This window comes from Pantherophis guttatus, chromosome 14 (genome assembly GCF_059756535.1).
Source record: "Pantherophis guttatus breed Tessera chromosome 14, ASM5975653v1, whole genome shotgun sequence".
NCBI lineage: Eukaryota > Metazoa > Chordata > Lepidosauria > Squamata > Colubridae > Pantherophis > Pantherophis guttatus.
In genome coordinates, this window is record NC_142076.1 from 22,751,446 (window position 1) to 22,769,110 (window position 17,665).

A 17,665-nucleotide genomic window follows, 5' to 3' on the forward strand; every position below is an offset into this window, starting at 1 on the left:
AAAAAGAGAGAAATGACCGAGAGATTGCGCCCCCCCCTCACCACCCTCGGCTGTGGGTCCGAAGGGCGGCCCCAGGCGGGAGGAGCCGGTGAGCTTCCAGCTGGGAGGAACCGGCGCTGATATCGCTTGGGCGCTCCTACCGGGGAAGGCCGGGGCTTGCGGGTGGGGGTGGGGGGTGGGGGCTCTGGGACTTGTTGTCGGAGTCCCCGTGGGAGGCTGTGAATCCAGAGTCGGGGTTTTGGGGGCGAGATGAGCTTGCCTGGTACCCAACTGGCCCACAAAGTCCCGCTTCTGGGCTCACCTTTTGCTCTCGGGCGCTGGTGGAAGGCGGCCTCCTCTGCTCCTGCACAGGACAACCGGGGCACTGGGACCGGGAGGGGGGGGACCTTTACTGTTCTCCGTGGCCACCTGGAGAGGGACGTGGACCAGGAATCCTTAAAGGGGCCGCTGGAGAAAACGTCCTCCATTTGCTGGGCAGTGCAGGGAAGAGGCTGAAGGAAGTGGGGGAGGGGCAGCCCAGCCCCTCCCTGTCATCCTGCTTCTATGCAGACGGGGAGGGGGCTCAACTGCTCAGGTTAGGACCAAAGTGGAGACTGGCCTAGGGAAATGGGCGAGGGGCTGGCAAGACCAGCAAACTGGCCTTTGCGAGTTGCAGCAGAAACAGGGACTGAGCCCCCTGGGGGGTGGGGAGAGTTCTGAAGGGGCATCAGAAGGGGCACAACCTTCCGGGTGAGGCATGTCTGCATGTCATGGGGGGCTGGAGAGCTCACGCGTGCATCATCTGCACAGGGCTGACCCTTCCCTTAGGTGGAAAGTCAGCTGGGGGGTGGGGGAGCAGGCCGGTGCCCCCAGTGCTCCTTCTGACAGTTGCTCTTTGCGCAGGGAAAATGAGGACTTTTGGGGGCAGCTGTGTTTTTCCATGCTACCATAATGCCCCTAAAAATCCTTATTGTTCTTGCCGTATCTCAAAGCTGGGGCCAAGGAGTGTGTGGACGTTTTGGGGCAGCTGCTGAACCAGGGAAACTTCCTACCCAAGGACCAGATAGACTTCAGACTTTGCCTTGGACAACTTCCTGACTCTTCCCCCCCTCCCCCAATCCATTGCTAAACGGGGCTGCCGAAAAGCAAATATTTCCATCCTGTCAGAGGCGTGAAGGTTAAGGACGGGGCATCAAGACTAATTGCACCGTTTGTGGGCTCCCTGCACCCCTCAGGCTACACTGGCTATCAGGGACTCTGCTAGAATAATCCCACAATTAACACCAATTCCTGTCTGTCCAACGCAGCTTATCTAGGCTGAAAAGGAAACCTGTCGAGCGATTCCTGGGAATGGCAGCTCCAGAAGAGCCTCACAGCGGAAGGGACAGTCCCCATGACCCCTGGTGGTACAGGGCAAAGAACTGACCCTGCCCAGGTTTCCCTCCTGTTGGACATTGCTCTGGACAGTGACGCAGAGCAGTGCCCAGAGTTTTACGCTGGCTACTAGAAAAGAGGTGAGGAGTAGGTTTTGCGCCATCAAGGCAGGGAAAAGGAACGGCTCTGTTTTCCTTCTGGCAGTAGCAGCGGAAAGTGAGAACTCGAGGGAGGAGCTGCAGCCAGTTTCTCATGGGGAGACTATCTTTCCCCAAGGAAAAAGGCCTCCCTTGGCTGTGCCAGCAGGCTTCTTCTTCCTTTAATGATCAGCCTTCCACAAGAGGAGCCCCGTTGGGGGGGCGGCCTTTGGTGTAACCGGCCCAGCTTATCAGGCAAAGAGAAGCCCGCAAGCCACTCCAGGTGGAGGATTTATGTGGCTGCAGGAGAAAAGGGCCCAGCCATAGAAATATAAACACAGATTCTTAAGAAAAAGATTCTTTAATTTTTTCACTGTATGGAAATAACATTTTTCATTCCACGATACAAAAATGTTAAATATCAAACCAAGTTTATGAAGATTGATTTTTCAAACTAATAAAAGCTGGTGAAGCTGCTGGTTTATCTGTCTTTTTAAATATAGAATGCTAGTCACAGTTCAATGGAAAAGGTGCGGGAGAAGCTTCCCTCCCCTCCAGGTACACTAAGCCAGTTCTCAAACTTAATATGAAGATTGAGACCTATTTTCTTTCCCAAAGGGAAAGGACAGTTTCTCTTTAATTGGGGGGGGAGGGGGAGGGAGAATAAGATGCACTTCTACTATTGCAGAAGATGGCAGGGAAGGAAGTGGCTGAAAGCGCCAGGCGCCCGACTGGCCGCTGGTGTGCCTGAATGTCTGCAGAGGATTGAGGGGACCAGCAGAGCAAGCTGCGCACAGACTCTGCCACGTTACATGAATGGATGGTCCAGCCCCAGTGTTTGGCCTTTTGATCTAATACACACGACAGCAAAGGCTTTCACATAATCAAGGAAATGGACATGTACACGCATGCATACACATAAAAACAGTGACCGTGATTGTTCAGTAGAGATTAAAAAACAAAACAGGTTTCCAAGAAGCGTCCTGCCTCTCCACTGTGCACCAGCCTCCTTTCTTCCTTCAGGCTGGCTTGGGAGGACACTGCCGCCACCAGTTCCTTGGAATGGAAGCCCTCTTTCATTGGTGCTCCTGGCAGCTACCACGTGTCTGGCACATCAAAGAGCCTGGTGGGAGTGACCTTGAGCCCCCCTACAAGAAACACAACACAACCACACAGCTGAACAAACACAAAACCCAACTCACTCAGGCCAAAGTTTGTCCATGCTGGCTGGGACGAATCCCAGGCCAGCAACTGTCTTGCCGCCCCCTCCCCCCAGTTTCCTTGGGTATTCAGAGGATGGAGCTGAATCTGAGCTGCCTCAGCAGCTCCATTTGATGTGCTTTGAGTACCCCAATGCTGGGCAAAATAAAGACAACTGGGGTGCAGCAATATCCTCTGCCATGTTCTTTTATCCGACGTTCAAAGTTCTCAGATTATGTAGAAAACCAGAAACTGGTGGTTTTCCCTCACTCCAGGCCTGCCGGTCAGCAAATGGGCCGAGGCCACCCATAGCTGTCAGATCAAGCACCCTGCAGAGACCACCTACCACCTAATGTTTGCTCCCTTTTCCCCTTCCTAAGCTTCTTGGCTTGCTTCTTCTCTTCTTCAGCGGGCTCCTGGAAGGGGCTTGGAGTGGCCAGGTCCACCTCTTGCACCGTGGCCTCCTCCAGGTCATCTGTGATGCTCTCCTCTTGGATGGGGCTCATGCTTCTCTTCCCCACAGAGCTGGGGGTTGAAAAACTGGGGTAGTGGGAGAAACCCGAAAGGGAGAGATTTTAGTCCTCCAAAGGTCTGTGGGGGCTTTCCTATAAGTGTTCCCAGGGAGCATCCTGAAGCAAGGAGGAGGGATACAATCCTGCCGTGCCCTGCTGTCCTTCCTAAGACCATCTCCAGCTGTTCTCAGAAGGAGCAACCTGTTCTCCTGCCATCCTGATTAATAGCCAGCACAATCCTGGTTTGTGTCACAGAACAGCTGCCCAAACTGGCTCCTCTCCAAGCCGGAATGGTTTCTTCACCTGCATTTTCAAACCCTTAGGCTGGCTCTATTAGTTCCCTCCTGGGGCAACTGTGCTACCACCTGGCATCCAGATGACCAGATTCCTCTGGCCTCTCAAATTCGGAAAGGAAGAGGGGAGGCTGGCAACTCGCTTCTGGCTCAGACTTCTTTCCAGGTTGAACCCTCCACAGGCGGCAACGGGGCTTTGTGTTTTCCCAACTGGAGCTAACTCTCTTCTGCTGAACTGGCTGGGCCGGTTTCCAACTGTGGGAATTACCGAACTGAGTTACTCTCCTGCCCCTGAAACCCACCTGATGCAGAACCGGCCAAAGTGTCTCACCTGCAAACACTGTAGTAGCGGCTCTGGAGTGCGAAGGGGCTGGCCTGCGTCTTTAAGCGCTTCACTTCCATCTCCTTCCAACTGTCTTCTGCCCATTTCCTCTTCGCTTGCCTCCTCTCCTCCTGCTTCTTTTCAATATATTCTGCATAAGTCTGAATCCGGTAACTTTCAGCATACTTGCTGGTATTAACAGCTGTGGAAACAGTTCAGTACAAAATCACTCAGAAGGGAATCCTCTCCAGGACGGCTTCCTGGCCCAAAGAGCTGAAGGGAGGGACACCCCTCTGCTTCCTCTTCCAGGGAGGGAGCAGGGGAGCCCTTTTGAAGGGTGGGGTGTGTGTGGACTCAGGCTACATTCAGGAGAGCATAACCAGGATGCTGGTGAAAGAAGCCAATATCCTGTTCCTAGGAAAAGCACCAGAAAGCTCAAGGGGGGACTCAGATACAAATTGTTTGGGGGAGGGGGCTGTATAACTCTGTCGCCAATGTCAGAGACATCGCTAGTGTTTTTTTTAATTGTCCCCAGCTTTCAAAGTCGGCCAGAGGTGAGCAGGGCCCAAGCAAAGGTTCTCTTTCCCCACCCACCCGTTGCTTCAAGAGTTAGCATGGCTTGTTAGAAAATAGCACGGCTCGCAAAGCTCATCAAACCATCCATTTTTTCTTTCCTTTTCTGTGCCAGAACCATGCAGAAGCAGAAGAGGTGCAGGCTTATGGAACGGATTCCTGCACCCAGAGTCTCTGGAGGGCTCTCTGGCCTCAGTGCTCGCTTGCAGTCCTGGCTGCCTCACAACCTGTAATCTTCCATCTGCCAGATGGTCTCTGGGTGAGTCAGCAAAACTAGTCCTCTTCAGCTGACTGGGCATCTGCTGCCTCCCAAGGCTGCCCAGTGGCTCTGCAGGCCCTTGGGCACAACCTTCTGCTCTGGCCTGCCTGAAAAACCACCTCTGTCCCTTGTCCCCAGTTCTGCCAGAGAGTCACCTGGAGGTGTCCGTCAGGCTGTGGGCCATTCTGTCATTTCTGTGTTCTCTCAGAGATGCTCGGCAGGCCTTTGCCTTTTCCAAGACCAAAAGGCAAAGCAGCCTGAGTCCTGCCCACCAGTGGTGGATTTCAAAATTTTTTACTACCAGTTCTGTGGGTGTGGCTTGGTGGGCATGGCAGGGGAAGGATACTGTAAAATCTCCATTCTGTCCCCAATCCAGGGAAAGGTTTCTGCAAAATCCCCATTTCCTCCCAATCAGCTGGAACGTGGGAGGCAGAGAATAGATGGGGGTGGGGCCAGTCAGAATTTTTACTACTGGTTCTCCGAACCACTCAAATTTCTGCTACCGGTTTTTCAGGACTGGTCAGAACCTGCTGAAACCCATCTCTGCTGCCTACCTGAGAAGAGCCCAACAAGGTGGACGGCTGCTTTGAAGCACCTCAGCTCCGCTCACTTGCACAACACTCCGGAAAGGGTTGCGGCTCACCTTGGATGACAAGCCCCACTTGCCCCCTCCCCCAGCCTTTCTCCATTTGCTCTTGGCAAAGAAAACCTGGGTCATGGCTGCCCTGCCAGGGTGTCCTTTGGGCAAAGAAGCTTCTGGGGACAAGGAAACCTTGAAGCAAAACTAGAAAAGGTGAGGCTTTGGCAAAATAAACCATCACATCAAGAATTTTTTTAAAGTGACGTTGCAGAACGAGGAAAAGAAGTGCCAGTGCCCCAAAAAGTGAAAGGCACCCTGCGGTCTGCCAAGGGCTGTGCCTGTGGCAGCAATCGATCCAAGTCTTGAGCCAAGATGAACAGTATTTGTTGGTCCGAGACAACCTTGCCACACAACCCTCCCTTCCAGGCTGGACCTTTCAGATCCTGCTCTGGGCAGGAGTTCAGGTCCTCCTCCCTGGAAGATCCTTCCACAGAAGGCAGCTGGATGGATGCCTAGACAGAAGCTGTGTGGGGCACTCCTGCCCGGTCATGCCCAGGCAGCGCATCTGACCTTCCCAAGGCTGCTGGATGCCTCCCGCTCCAGATACTCAGCTCTCCTGCTGTTGATTTGGCAGGACTGAGAGCAGAGTTTGGCCTGCAAAGGATTGAAGGGGACTGCATTCCGTGGTCCCTTTTTTCCATGCCTTTCCTCTCCTGGCATTTGCCTACTCCCACCCGGCAGACCACCAGAAAGAGAAAAGTTAACAGCCTCCATGGCCCCAGAAGACAAATAGTGGAGAAAGGGATAAAGATATACGGAACTTCTTTAAACATTTCGACCATTAGCTGATGTTTAGTAAAAATAACCAGCCGTGAACCCTACTTTTCAAAGTTTTATGGTACTCACCAATCTGAACTTGTTCAGGCTGACTCAAGGATACAAATGCTGATGTATCGTCAATCCAACACACGTGAATGTTTCCTAAAATTGGAAGGGGAATGTAAACTCTATTCTGCTCCAATCTATCCAAGCATAGTGAAGATGACACCATGTGGACAGGGGCAGCTCTCATCCTGGAGGGAGAAGGCTGATGTCTCTGAAGCAGGGAAGGCCAGAGGGAAGAGTGACACCTCCCTGCACAGGGATGCGTCAAGGGATGGGCGGAGGCTTTGCGGAGTTGTCCTGCCCAAAAGGGCCCCACAAACCCTACTCCCATTTGCTCTCTAGCCACCAATGCAAGGATCCTTTGCTTTTAGCCTTCAATTTTACCCAACCCCCCTGTCCCCCCCAGATGACTCTCTGCCAAATTCAGCTGCTCTTTTGTAAGAATTTGTCACTGGAACGGGTCTACTTACCGAAAGCACTAAAGAGCTGGTAAAGGTCACTTGTCTTCCACTCTTTGGGAAAGGTAACATAAAGGACGTGATCACGTTTTGGCTGTACTACAAAACCAGAAGAACCTGAATGAGCTCCAGAAGTGATTTATATTTTTGATAAGATCTGCACCCCCGACACACCCAGGAGCCAAAAGCAAATAGTTAAGATCAATGCGAGATTTTTCCCACAGGGCTACCGCACAGAAACATCCTTCTGGGGAAGGCAGACTTAAATCCAGAGGCAGACTTGTATCGGTTCACGCGCGTTTTACCCAACCTTTCCTCCTTGCCAACCTTCAGTCGATTCCTCCTTTTTCTGCAACTCAGGCCCCACTAAAGGGGAAAATGTTTCTCACACGCTGCTGCAAAACCAAAAAGGTGTGAAGCATCCCACTATTTTGATGTGCTTAAAGATGGGGGGAAACACTTACGATCTGGTCCTTCCAAATTGAGATATGGAATGTCCATCACCCTCATCAGAAATAATCTGAAGGAAAAGATAGAGAGTCACTTGGATATTATACTGGGCTCTTATAAATTGAAAAGAAAAGAAAACAAAACAAAAGATTTCTTTGTCTCCGCTTATCTAGCTAGCTCCATGAAAAGCTAGCAAAAAAGCACCTCTCAACTACATAGCACGATCAAGCCTCCCAGAAGCAGGGCCCTCGTGGTCTCAGCCTAGGGCAGCAGCTTCCACTAAATGGCGGGGCAAGAAAACCTCTCTAGCAAACACACTGGTACTACTCTAAATGCCAAAGCTTTAAACTATAACAGAAACCTCACTGAAAAAGTCACAGCAGAATTTCAGAAAACAGCAGGATGCTTTTCAAGGATGGTTGTTACTTACTTGTTGAAAAAAGGCTCTATCAGCTTTGAACTGGGAGAAACATGATTTGCAGGAGGGCTGAGAAATGAACCTAATGAGCAAAGGATATGACAAAAATCACTACGATGAGCCAAGTGGAGGCTGCGGCACAATGGAAGAAGGTCAGAGTACCTAAGAAGTTTGCCATGGAGATGAAGCAGAGGCCCGTGATGTAGGCATCATAACCAGCTTCATGAAGCTGCTCTGAAGCCGTGTTGTAGCTGGGAAAGCCCTCGGCGCTTTCTGAGGAAGGAAAGGATGCTTTTACTCAAAGTCACCTGGATGGGAGGAGGAACACTTTAGTCCAGACAGTGGTGCAGAGACTGTTTGAGGTGCCCAGTTTCCACCCAGAGACTGTTTTGCTGACCCCACTCAGCAGACTCAAGAATGTCTTTGTTCTGCCTCTGATGAAAAAGTAGCACAAATTGCAGCCTTTTTCATCCAGCTACTGGTTCAATAGTGCTATTACCGTGTTTCCCCGAAAATAAGACAGGATCTTATTTTCTTTTGACCCCTGAAATATGGCCTTGGCCTTATTATCAGGGGGTCTTATCCCTAAACCTCGGCCCCGGAGCCCCGACCAGCTACTTTGCTGGTGCTGCTCAGGCCGCTGCCTCCAGCCATCGTGGCAGTTTTTCCGTTGCTTCCCATGCAAACAGAACAAGGTGAGGAGGCGAGGTGCGGGGGAAGGGGGGAAGATGCCCCACATGCACCTGCCATCCATGCGGACATTCTTTTCCTCCCAGGCGGCGGTAACGCGTTCAGCTCCCCAAATCTGGCTTGCCGATCTCGGCCGGTGAGGGGGAGTGGCAGGTGGGGAGGGTGGGGGAGGGAGGAAATGGAATGGTGTGTTTCGGCACTCCTCTTTCTGCCTACAGTCCGACAAAGTGTGCGAGCAGGTTAGTGCATCTTCAGTAGGATTCTACTTCTTTTCTTTTTTTTCATATAAAGTGCACTGTGAACAACATGGTCAGACTGCCCACCCCTCTGATTGGGAATGCCTGGCCCATCTCGCTCTCACATCGCCTTTCCAGGAAACGGTCCTCCATCCCAGACCGCTGGGCCTGCCAAGCGGCCCTTCGTCCCCACGCAGGCTGCGAGCCACTGAGGGCTGCATGGAGATGCGAGGGGGGGGGGAGTCAGACTGCTCTCCCATCTTAACTTTGGCTGCCTCTGCCACGCACAGGCCCAATTTCAAGGATCCGGCATCTTTCTTTTGGGATCAAAAGATCCCAAAAGGATCTTTTGCAAGAAAAGAGGAGCCCCCCCCATGTCTCTCCACGCAGCCCCCCAGAGAGAGATGGGCCAGGCGCTCCCAATCAAAGTTCCAGGTCCAAGGGCCACGGTGAAAGCCCGCCACAGAGGCAGGGGCTCATGCCATCCAAGAAAACACTTCCGGCGAGGGGCTTCAAGAGTTAAAGTCGTGGCACCTTTGCAAGAACAGTTCTCCTTGTAAAAAGAAAAGTCTTTTGGTGAGAAGACAAATTTGACATGTTCCTCTGCGCGTGGCGGAGGCAGCCAAAGTTACGACAGGGGAGAGCAGTCAGACCATGTTCTGTTCACAGTGCACTTTATATGAAAAAAAAGAAAAGAAGTAGAATCCTAGTGAAGATGCACTAACCTGCTCGTACACTTCATTGGACAGTAGGTGGAAAGAGGAGTGCCAAAACACACCATTCCATTTCCTTCCTTCCCCACCCCTCCCCATCTGCCACTCCCCCTCAACGGCCGAGATCGGCTGAATGCGCTACCGCCGCCTGGGAAGAAAAGAATGTCAGAAATGGGCTCTCTCGCAGCGCCTCCTCTCTCTCTTCTTCTCCTGAGTGGCAGTGGTGCGTCCGGCTCACCGAAAAGGCTGTTCCACATGGACCGCAGATGCGTGCGGGGCCTGTGGGCATGTTCCCCCTCCCTCCTGCCTCACCTCCTCACGTCATGTTGTTTGCGTAGCAGCTGCACATGCGTCTAAGTATTGGGGGGGCTTATTTTGGGGAGGGCGTATTTTACCGCATGCACTTGAAAGCCCAATTGGGCTTATTATCCGGACATGTCTTAGTTTTGGGGGAAAACGGTAGTTTTGGTTTTTCTGAAGCCCCGACCTAAATTCCCCATCAAAATTATATAGAATTGCTAGCTCTAGAGAATCCAATAAATTTCTACCCACCAAAGCATAAGCACATTTTTAAATGCTCACTTGCCACATCTACTAAAAGCCAGATTTCGGCTGCTCTTTGTTGCCTTACCAACTCTTGGAGGGCTGAAGGGCATCTCCTTCAAACGCTTTTCCAACTCTGCCAGGGATGTGTTCTTAATGATTTCCTGAGAAGAGAGGAGAGCACGAGACATCTCTGATTGCAAGCTTATGTCAGCAGACAGGTATGAATACCATGCTCTCTCTGTCTCTCTCTCTCTCACACACACACACACACACTGTACCATGCATGCTTCCCAAAACCTTGGGACTCCTTGGAAAGACCACAGTGGTTGCAAAGTCAAAACACAGCTTGAGAGTTTTAAGACCAGGACCAGCTCAGAGGTTTTACATTGTGCCACAGTCCACTAATGCAGTTTGGGCCATGATAATCAATACCAACTGATAGCAAGAAAGCGAGAAGATGATGATCACCAATGTCTTAAACATTTGGAATTAATTAAAATATACACCCACTTGTGAGTCCTATGTAAAACACTTCCAAGGCAAGCTCACCAGTATTATTCTTGCCTTCACTCGAATTAGCAAAGACAACTAAAAGCCCCTGAAGGCCAGAAGCACTGCTCCAAGTGAGCAACAGGTAGGACTGTCCATGTCAGGGGCACCAAGAGCTCCTGCTAAAGGCAGAAAGTGACACTCAGGACTTCTTCCAGGGCACTCCCCCCCCCCCGCTGCCCCCTCAACAGCCAGGCATTTAGACAACGGTTAGCTTTCATTTGTGCTTAGTGGTTTTGCCTTCTAGCAAGCAGCAATAGCGCCCGAGGACAGCATTCTGTAGCCTGGAAAAGGCAGTTCACTGGGTGCAAAAATGGCATATTATCTTTGTTGCAAAATAGTCTTATTTTATCTGTCCGTTTCACTTCATTAACTTTGCTAATTATACTACTTTAACAGGTGCTATCAAGAAATGCAAATGTCCTACCTTGAATGGCTGAGTGCTTGCCATCAATTTAGTGTCCAATAGCCTGTAAAACAGATTTTAGTTATAAACTCTGGAAAACATATCAGGGGTGGCAGGCCTGAAATAAGATGGTTACAATGAAGAATCAGCAGGAGCTTCCTAAGTATGAATGTTCCGTAAGAGGAGGATTATAGCGATACTTTAACTGAGATCCCAGCTGTTTGTGGCTCTTAGCCTTGATGGCAGAGGGACAGCCCTCCGTGGACACTCGGAGGGCAATTGAGAGAACAGACTACTGAACTGAACTGGCTTATGTTCTTACATAATAGCAAACAGAAGCACTTACCTTGGAAAGACGCATGTTGCTAGTTCTTTGAACTCACTAAAATCCTGAAATTTAAAAGGAATCAGATTGTTGAGACCAAAAGAAATGATGTAAACTGCATCAATGCACAATTCATTTATTTGAGAAAAGCAAAGGTTGCAATGCCAAAGAAAAGGTTGGATATTACATTTAAGATGCCATTAAAAGCATGTTTTTTAAAAAAAATATTACAGATAGTTGCCATTTTAAGAGAACTCTAATTAGAAAGTTTTGGAAGTTAAGAAAGCTAGCAAGCTTCCAGGGAAAAGCAGAGGGAATGTCGCAGAGGGAAGCAGTCCCCCTTTGATTATCAACTACTGGGAGGAGCATATTGGGAGCTGTTGACATCCTGGACCAATCTACTCAGTCCCTTTGGGAGATGGAACATCATCCTCGTTGGACCCAGGACAGGTGCTGGTGCCCACCTTCCACCCAGGATGACCGGTCTAGATGTGTCCCAGGTGAGTAGGGAGGAGGTGACTTTCCTGCAAAGGGCATGTTGAGGAAAAGCAATCTCAATGCAAGGAAGAATCCACCAACCTCGGGGAGGGAGCAGTAGAACTGATGGATGGTGTGCATGACGTCCAGCAACATGTTGTGTCCGACCACGAGCTTGCCCTGTAGAGAGGCAACTCAGCCCAATGCTCAGGCAGAGGCAGAGCACGTTCTCTCCCCCGCCCCCCACGCTACGCTGCATTTGAGAACATTCCTGGCTAACTTCAGCTGCTGCTGGCATGCATACTTTTCCTAACGATTTCAAGGCAACAAACGTACTGAATTTGCAAGGGCGTGAATGACTCGGGAAAACCCCACCGCATCCTTCAGCTCCTCCTGCAAGTGAGAAGCCCAGGGTGAGTCCTTTGCCCGGTTCAGCCCAGCATCCCTGCGAATTAGCCCCTCCCGCTGTAGCTGAGAGGCTGCCCCCAGCCCAGCGAGCCAGCCAACCCCTGCCCCGGCAGAGGCATCGGAGGCACCTGCCTGCTCTCTCGCTTGCTTCTCTTGCTCTCTTCTCTTCCGCTCCTCTTCGTCCACTTTGCTGATGATCATGTATCGCTCCTTCTAAGAGCCACAAAGGTTAATGCAGGCACAAGCAAGAAAGAGCACAATGACCAAGCACTCCTACACAGCTACATGTGTCAAATTCCTGGGTGGGGGAGGAGGGAGAGTCAATCTGACTTTCTCACATCATTTTCCCCGCCTCGGAATCCTGCATATCTGGAGGGAAGCAGGCCAGGAAGAGCGACTTTAAAATATTGTTCCTCAGCTCCTTCAGAAGTGGTTGTCTTTTGTAAGGGCTTGGCCCCTGATCAGACCAGCAAAGGAGCAGCTGCCCAATGAAACTCTCCTAGTGATGCCTGGAAAATCCCACAGCCCTACCAAGGTGCGGATTGGAAAATGCAGAACTAGTCACCTTTTCTGTTTCCACAGTTTCAACATGGATGCCTTTTGGATACCTATGGTGAAATTGACAAAAAAAGGATTAATAATAATCCTCCTTAGCTTTGCAGAAAAAATAATCAAGAAAATGCCACATTTGGCAATAACATCAGAAACAGAAATATAAGTGTAAACTCCATGCTTGGCGAATAAGGAAAAAAAATGCCTGAAGGGAAAGCAAACTCGGCGACCTGGCTCTTTGGCCCTGGCCAGCAGCTTTGCATCAACACCGCCCAGGAGACGGGGAGCTCTGCCTCTAAGGAATGCAGCACTCCCAGCTGTGGCTCCCCAGATGCGGAGAAGTCTGCTTCAGATGCTTCTCCTTGTAGCAACCAGCACTACTCACTTCCAGCTCAGCGTCTGATAGATTAGTTTCCTCTGAAATCTACAGAGAAGAAGATAAAGATATTAAGTTTGCCATCTCCCCTCCTCTTTGCTGCCCAGCCAGCCTCATCTACGTAACGCTTTGCCCAAGACCCAGAGGAACAAACCCGGTGCATGGCTCCAGCTGCACGGTGGTGTTTCCTTCATTTTGCAGGAGATCTTCTATCCTTTCTCTGAAAAGGGGGAGAGAAGTAGAAGGCATCTTCTTTCTGGCTGGCCTCTTCCCACAATGGGGAGGGCCATCTGCAACCAGAAGAACGCCAGCCCAGGCAAGGCAGAACCACTGTCTCCCTGCTCGTGCACAATGGCTTGTGTTCTCCAAAATGGGAGAGCTGGCAAGTTTTACTACTTACTGGATCCACACTGTGCACATTATTGCAAATCACTATTTAAGTCAGTACTTTCAGAAATTCAAAGTAAATGGGGTGAGTGGGTAAAACAATGAGGAAGGAACCAACGTAACTGAATCCCTACAAATGTAGCATCAGCAAAAGCAAAGTATCAATAGATTCTAAGGCAAATGCAGAAGGATGGGCCTCTTGTGGGCACCACACCTACAAAGGCCCTGTCCCTACCCTGTTTCCCCCAAAATAAGACATCCCCTGGTAATAATCCCAATTGGGCTTTTGAGTGCATGCTAATAAGGCCAAGCGCTTATTTCAGGGTTAAAAAAAATATAAGAGAGGGTCTTATTTTCGGGGAAACACGGTAGTTACAATCCCCATATCCTGATCATGCAGGAGCCCAAAGCCGGGCCTCTGTAGCTGAAAGGGCTCCAGAGTAATGTACTGGGGTGGTCAGCCTCCCTCACTGCATGAGAAAAGCTGCAAATCCATTTCCAGTCTGGCAGACGGTGACAGAAGAAGAATCCTCTTCCTGGCAAAACTTTGTCTGGCCCAGGAAATAATTGAAAACCTAAATGGAACCATTACCAGTGGTGTTCTGAGTCCTTCTCCAAGCAGAGACTGTATATTTACTCACACAACTTTCTCGATGAACTTCTTCTGATCCTCAGGAACAGCCGATGGAGGCTTGGCAGCACCAGGTGACATATATGCCAAGCCCCCAAGCCCATTGGCTTGAGAGCGCTTCTCGTCATATTGCTCCCGTAACTGTCTTTCTTCCTCTTGATTTAAGTAAGGGATACCTTAAAAACAGGGGGAAGGTGGGGATGAGTGGGGACTCAGATGAAGTTCTATTTTAAAACTGTTCCAATTTAAACATCTGGGCATCTAGTCATCTTTTCCTATCCTAGTTTCCTACAGATGCACTTTTAACTCTCTTGGTAGGAGAGAATTCTCAGCGATGGGAATTAAACTTTAACCACAAACTATTACAGAAACATGACTTACTTTCTTCATGATCAGATTGCACAATACTGGAAAGAAAGAGGTTGAAGTTACAGCTATAGAAATACAGAGTTACTTTTAAAATATTTACAAAAGGCTTACCGTTTCGAAAAACTTTATTAAAATCAAATCCCTGGTTTGCTAAAAAATCTATACTTGAGCTCTGAAAGAAAAACAGGAAAATAGATTTATAGATGATTCTACAAATTACTTCAATTTAATGAAATTAATTTTCATTACTAAAAATGCCAATTCATGGTGGGATATATATTGTATATTTTATTCATTTGACAAAGCAATACGATTACAATCTCCCAGATACAATTCAAACTGCTGGCCTTGACGCAAGGCACAAGGAAGCTTCCAGGCAACTGACCTTTTCTCCAACATCAGGCTAGAAGTACTGAGAGTGCAAAGGAAAAAAAAAATACTTTCCTCTGCAGCCACTTTGCGTTTATGAAACTTTCTCAAATTGACAAGATCCTTCTGACTTTAATAAAAAACTTCTTTTTGATAATTTATAATCTACCTTCCTAATGATAAATAGAACATACAATTCGCAGTACTGCATTTGTGTAAGATTGATAGTGGAAGATTTTGCTTTGGATTCTCTGTTATTTTGGAATCAGACGGGGAAAATAAATATATACCTGACAGACAAACTTGACATCTGGTGATGTTCTGTTCAAAGGTTTGGGGAAAATATAGAAGTTAAATGATTTCATAATATACCTAAAAGAAAACACAGTTGAAAATCAGAATACAAATTATGCATGCCAGCACATTTAATTTTAAAAACCAAGAAAAGGACATACTTAGATTCTGTGTGATCATACTTAAAAGTGCATAGGCCAAACTGGAACAGCAAGAAATCCATGGAATGCTGGGTAGAAAAAGAAATGAACAGAAATTCTAAGCAACCGGTTATCTTTTCAGAGAAAGGGGGAGGGGGGAGGCGCAGGCCAGAGGTTTTACAGCGTTTCCCCCCCCCCGGGTGCAACGGAGGGGCTCGGGCGAGGCTGCCCCCTCCTCGGTCCCGGCCCAGCGCCCGCTCACCTTCCGCAGCTTCTGGTAGCGCTCCTCGGGCGTGTCGAAGCCGTTGGTCAGCGCGCTCACGGACGGCCCATCGCTGATGCCTGCAAGCAGAACAAGTCCTGAGGCCTCGGCGGGGGCGAGGGGCCTCGTGGGCCGGGAGGGGGGGCGGGGCGGCTCGGCCGCGGTACCTGAAAACTCCCCGTCGATGGCCAGGAAATCGGCGTCCTCCACGGCCTCGTAGACGGTGCCCAGCGCGCTCTTGAAATCTGCGGACAGAGCGAGGGTCAGCCGGGGGGGCCGCCGCCGCCCCGCCCCCGCGCCCCCACGCCCCCGCCCGCCACTCACTGCCGCGGGTGACCTCCATTCCGCCTGGCGCCGGGTCGACCCCCCCACCACGGCCGCGGCAGCACTTCCGGAAACAAACGCGGCGACCCGGCGCGCAGACGCGTCACGGGCACGTGACCGGAGAGCGTCGCGACCCGCGCATGCTCAGGGGGGGCTGTCCGGGGGGGGGCAAGATGGCGGCGGCGGCGGCGGCGATGGCTAGGCGGCTGGTGGGCCGGGCGGCCGGGCCTGGCGGGGCCCTTGCGTGCCCGCTGACTCGCCTGGCCTTCCCTGCGGGGCAGAGGCGCCGGATGAGCGGGGCCAGCCCGGTGCTGGTGGAGCTGGACGAGCGCGCGGGTGGGTAGGGCGGCGGCGGCGGCGGCGAAGCGGGGCGGCGGGTCTGCGCCGGGCTCTGACGCGCCCTTCCCCGCAGGCGTGGCGGTGGTGCGGCTGCAGCAGCCGCCGGTGAACGGGCTCAGCCTGGCGCTGCTGACCGAGCTCTGCCTGGCGCTGCAGAAGCTGGAGGACCGCCGGGCCTGTCGCGGCCTCGTCCTCACCTCGGTAGGTCGGGCGGGGCGGGGCGGGCGGGCGGCGGGGCAATGGGGGTGGCCGGCCGGGAGAGAGCGAGCGAGCGAGCGAGAGAGACAGCCTGGCGCCTTCCCCCGCAGGCCGTCCCCGGGATCTTCTCGGCCGGGCTGGACATCACGGAGATGTTCGGGCGGAGCGAGGAGCGGCTGGGCGAGTTCTGGAGGGCCGTGCAGCAGCTCTGGATCCTCCTCTACGGCAGCCGCCTGGCCACCGTGGCCGCCGTCAACGTAAGCCGCCCCGCCGGACTGCGCTCCCCGAGCTGCCCCCCCCCCCCCGGCTGCTCCGTTTGGGCTGCCCGCAATGCTCCGCAGCCGCTGAGCTCTCCTCCCTGGAAGCCTTCCTCCTTCGAGGCACTCGGCCCACAAGCGGCCCCTGGAAACGGGGGAGGGGGCAAGGAATGGTGAAGCAGGGACCCTCTTCCCTGCCCCCCAGGGCCGCTTGTGGGCCGACGCAGCTCTGTTCCTCGCAGGGTTCCAGCCCCGCGGGAGGCTGCCTCATGGCCTTGTCGTGTGACTACCGGATTATGGCTGACAATCCGAAGTACAAGATTGGTCTGAATGAGACAAGATTGGGCATAGTGGCCCCTTTTTGGTGAGGTGTAGTGGAAGCTGTGCAAACAGCAGGATCTTTCCAGGCCCCTCAACCCCTTTTCAGGCCAGACCAGCTTCGGTTTGGCTCCAGTAGCTAGTTGGAGGACACTTTGTCTGAATGTCTCTCTTGCACCCAGGTTCAAGGATGCTTTGCTGAACACTGTTGGTCATAGGGCCGCCGAGCGGTCTCTCCAGCTGGGACTCCTGTATTCTCCACAAGAAGCCTTCAAAATTGGCCTGGTGGATGAGTTAGTGCCTGAAGAAAAGATCCAAGCCAGAGCTGCAGAAGTCATGGCCCAGTGGTTGGCCATTCCAGGTGGGACACCCAGGCCCATTCTCGTGCTTGAGGTCAGGACTCGAGGCCAGCCCACTCCTGGCTGTGTCTAGGGAGAGCTTAATTGCCTCAGGGAACCCTCTTGTCACTCTTCCCATCCTTGTGCCTAGATCACGCCCGACAGCTCTCCAAGTCCGCCCTACGGAAGCAAACTCTCGACCACCTGCTGATGCATCGTGAAGCTGACATTCAGGACTTTGTACGCTTTATTTCCAGGGATGCTATTCAGAAGTCTCTCCAGAAGTACATGGAGATGTTGAAACAGAAGAAGGCCTGAGGGTGGGGGGTGGGGGGTTGAGCCTTTCCTCTTGTCAGAGCTTGAGGGCTCTCCCTGGCAGCCTCACGGTTGCCCCATTTTGTCCTCAGTAGACTGAACGTGTGGTGTCTGATTTTAATGGTCTTTGCTTAGTTTGTTGTGGGAGTTTGGACTGCAGGGCTCAGCTGGTGGCTAGACAGGTTAGAAATGGTTGCGGAGAGGCAGCTAAGCCACCCAGGACTGCTTAGTTTTTGGTCTTCCTAAGAAACAGGCGGAATGCCAGTTGTCAATAAATCCTTACAGTAGAGACTGTTTACTTCATTGCTGGTGGGGGTGCCACTGGATCTCTTTAAACCATCTTTGCCAGGTAAGCAAGGTTACCATGGCTGCTCTGGCCACCCCACTACCTGCACTTGACTGCCTT

At 51.6% G+C, this 17,665-nt stretch overlaps 2 protein-coding genes and 1 long non-coding RNA gene across 4 annotated transcripts; 2 read left to right on the forward strand and 1 right to left on the reverse strand.

Moving 5' to 3' along the window:
• The first annotated feature begins 1,286 nt into the window (after positions 1-1,286).
• Positions 1,287-5,475, forward strand: LOC117679473 (uncharacterized). Its single transcript, XR_004595399.2, has 3 exons — positions 1,287-1,493; positions 4,506-4,649; positions 5,164-5,475. It is a non-coding gene; the product is annotated as an uncharacterized LOC117679473 (long non-coding RNA).
• Positions 1,836-15,624, reverse strand: PARN (poly(A)-specific ribonuclease). 2 transcript variants are annotated; one of them, XM_034441428.3, is made up of 24 exons: positions 15,495-15,624; positions 15,338-15,415; positions 15,171-15,250; positions 14,930-14,997; positions 14,765-14,846; positions 14,217-14,277; positions 13,747-13,912; positions 12,873-12,938; positions 12,728-12,766; positions 12,356-12,398; positions 11,923-12,000; positions 11,719-11,775; positions 11,485-11,562; positions 10,927-10,970; positions 10,602-10,644; positions 9,711-9,786; positions 7,603-7,713; positions 7,453-7,522; positions 7,037-7,092; positions 6,585-6,671; positions 6,136-6,210; positions 3,827-4,019; positions 3,037-3,230; positions 1,836-2,638 (listed from the first exon to the last, which is right to left on the reverse strand). In XM_034441428.3, exons 1-24 carry the CDS (start codon positions 15,511-15,513, stop codon positions 2,586-2,588), a joined length of 1,917 nt encoding a protein of 638 aa, XP_034297319.1. In that variant the 5' UTR covers positions 15,514-15,624; the 3' UTR covers positions 1,836-2,585. The 2 variants fall into 2 exon arrangements, with proteins under 2 accessions (XP_034297319.1, XP_034297318.1); XM_034441427.2 differs by having other exon boundaries at positions 11,923-12,003.
• Positions 15,625-15,667: 43 nt separating this feature from the next.
• On the forward strand, positions 15,668-17,548 carry ECI1 (enoyl-CoA delta isomerase 1). The gene is made up of 6 exons (XM_034441424.3): positions 15,668-15,830; positions 15,907-16,034; positions 16,142-16,288; positions 16,531-16,652; positions 16,789-16,967; positions 17,096-17,548. The coding sequence occupies exons 1-6, from the start codon at positions 15,668-15,670 to the stop codon at positions 17,260-17,262; spliced, it is 906 nt and encodes a 301-aa protein (XP_034297315.2). The 3' UTR covers positions 17,263-17,548.
• Positions 17,549-17,665: the final 117 nt, after the last annotated feature.

Bases quoted from the DNA above. Each gene is read 5' to 3' on its own strand.
- PARN (XM_034441427.2), bottom strand. The intron at 14,847-14,929 runs GTATGTCCTTTT...GTTTTCTTTTAG, and splicing joins TATGATCACACAGAATCTAA to GTATATTATGAAATCATTTA. The intron at 7,093-7,452 runs GTAAGTAACAAC...CTTTTCCTTCAG, and splicing joins ATAGAGCCTTTTTTCAACAA to ATTATTTCTGATGAGGGTGA.
- ECI1 (XM_034441424.3), top strand. From the start codon at position 15,668: ATGGCGGCGGCGGCGGCGGCGATGGCTAGGCGGCTGGTGGGCCGGGCG. The intron at 16,035-16,141 runs GTAGGTCGGGCG...CTTCCCCCGCAG, and splicing joins GCGGCCTCGTCCTCACCTCG to GCCGTCCCCGGGATCTTCTC. The intron at 16,653-16,788 runs GTGAGGTGTAGT...TCTTGCACCCAG, and splicing joins GGCATAGTGGCCCCTTTTTG to GTTCAAGGATGCTTTGCTGA.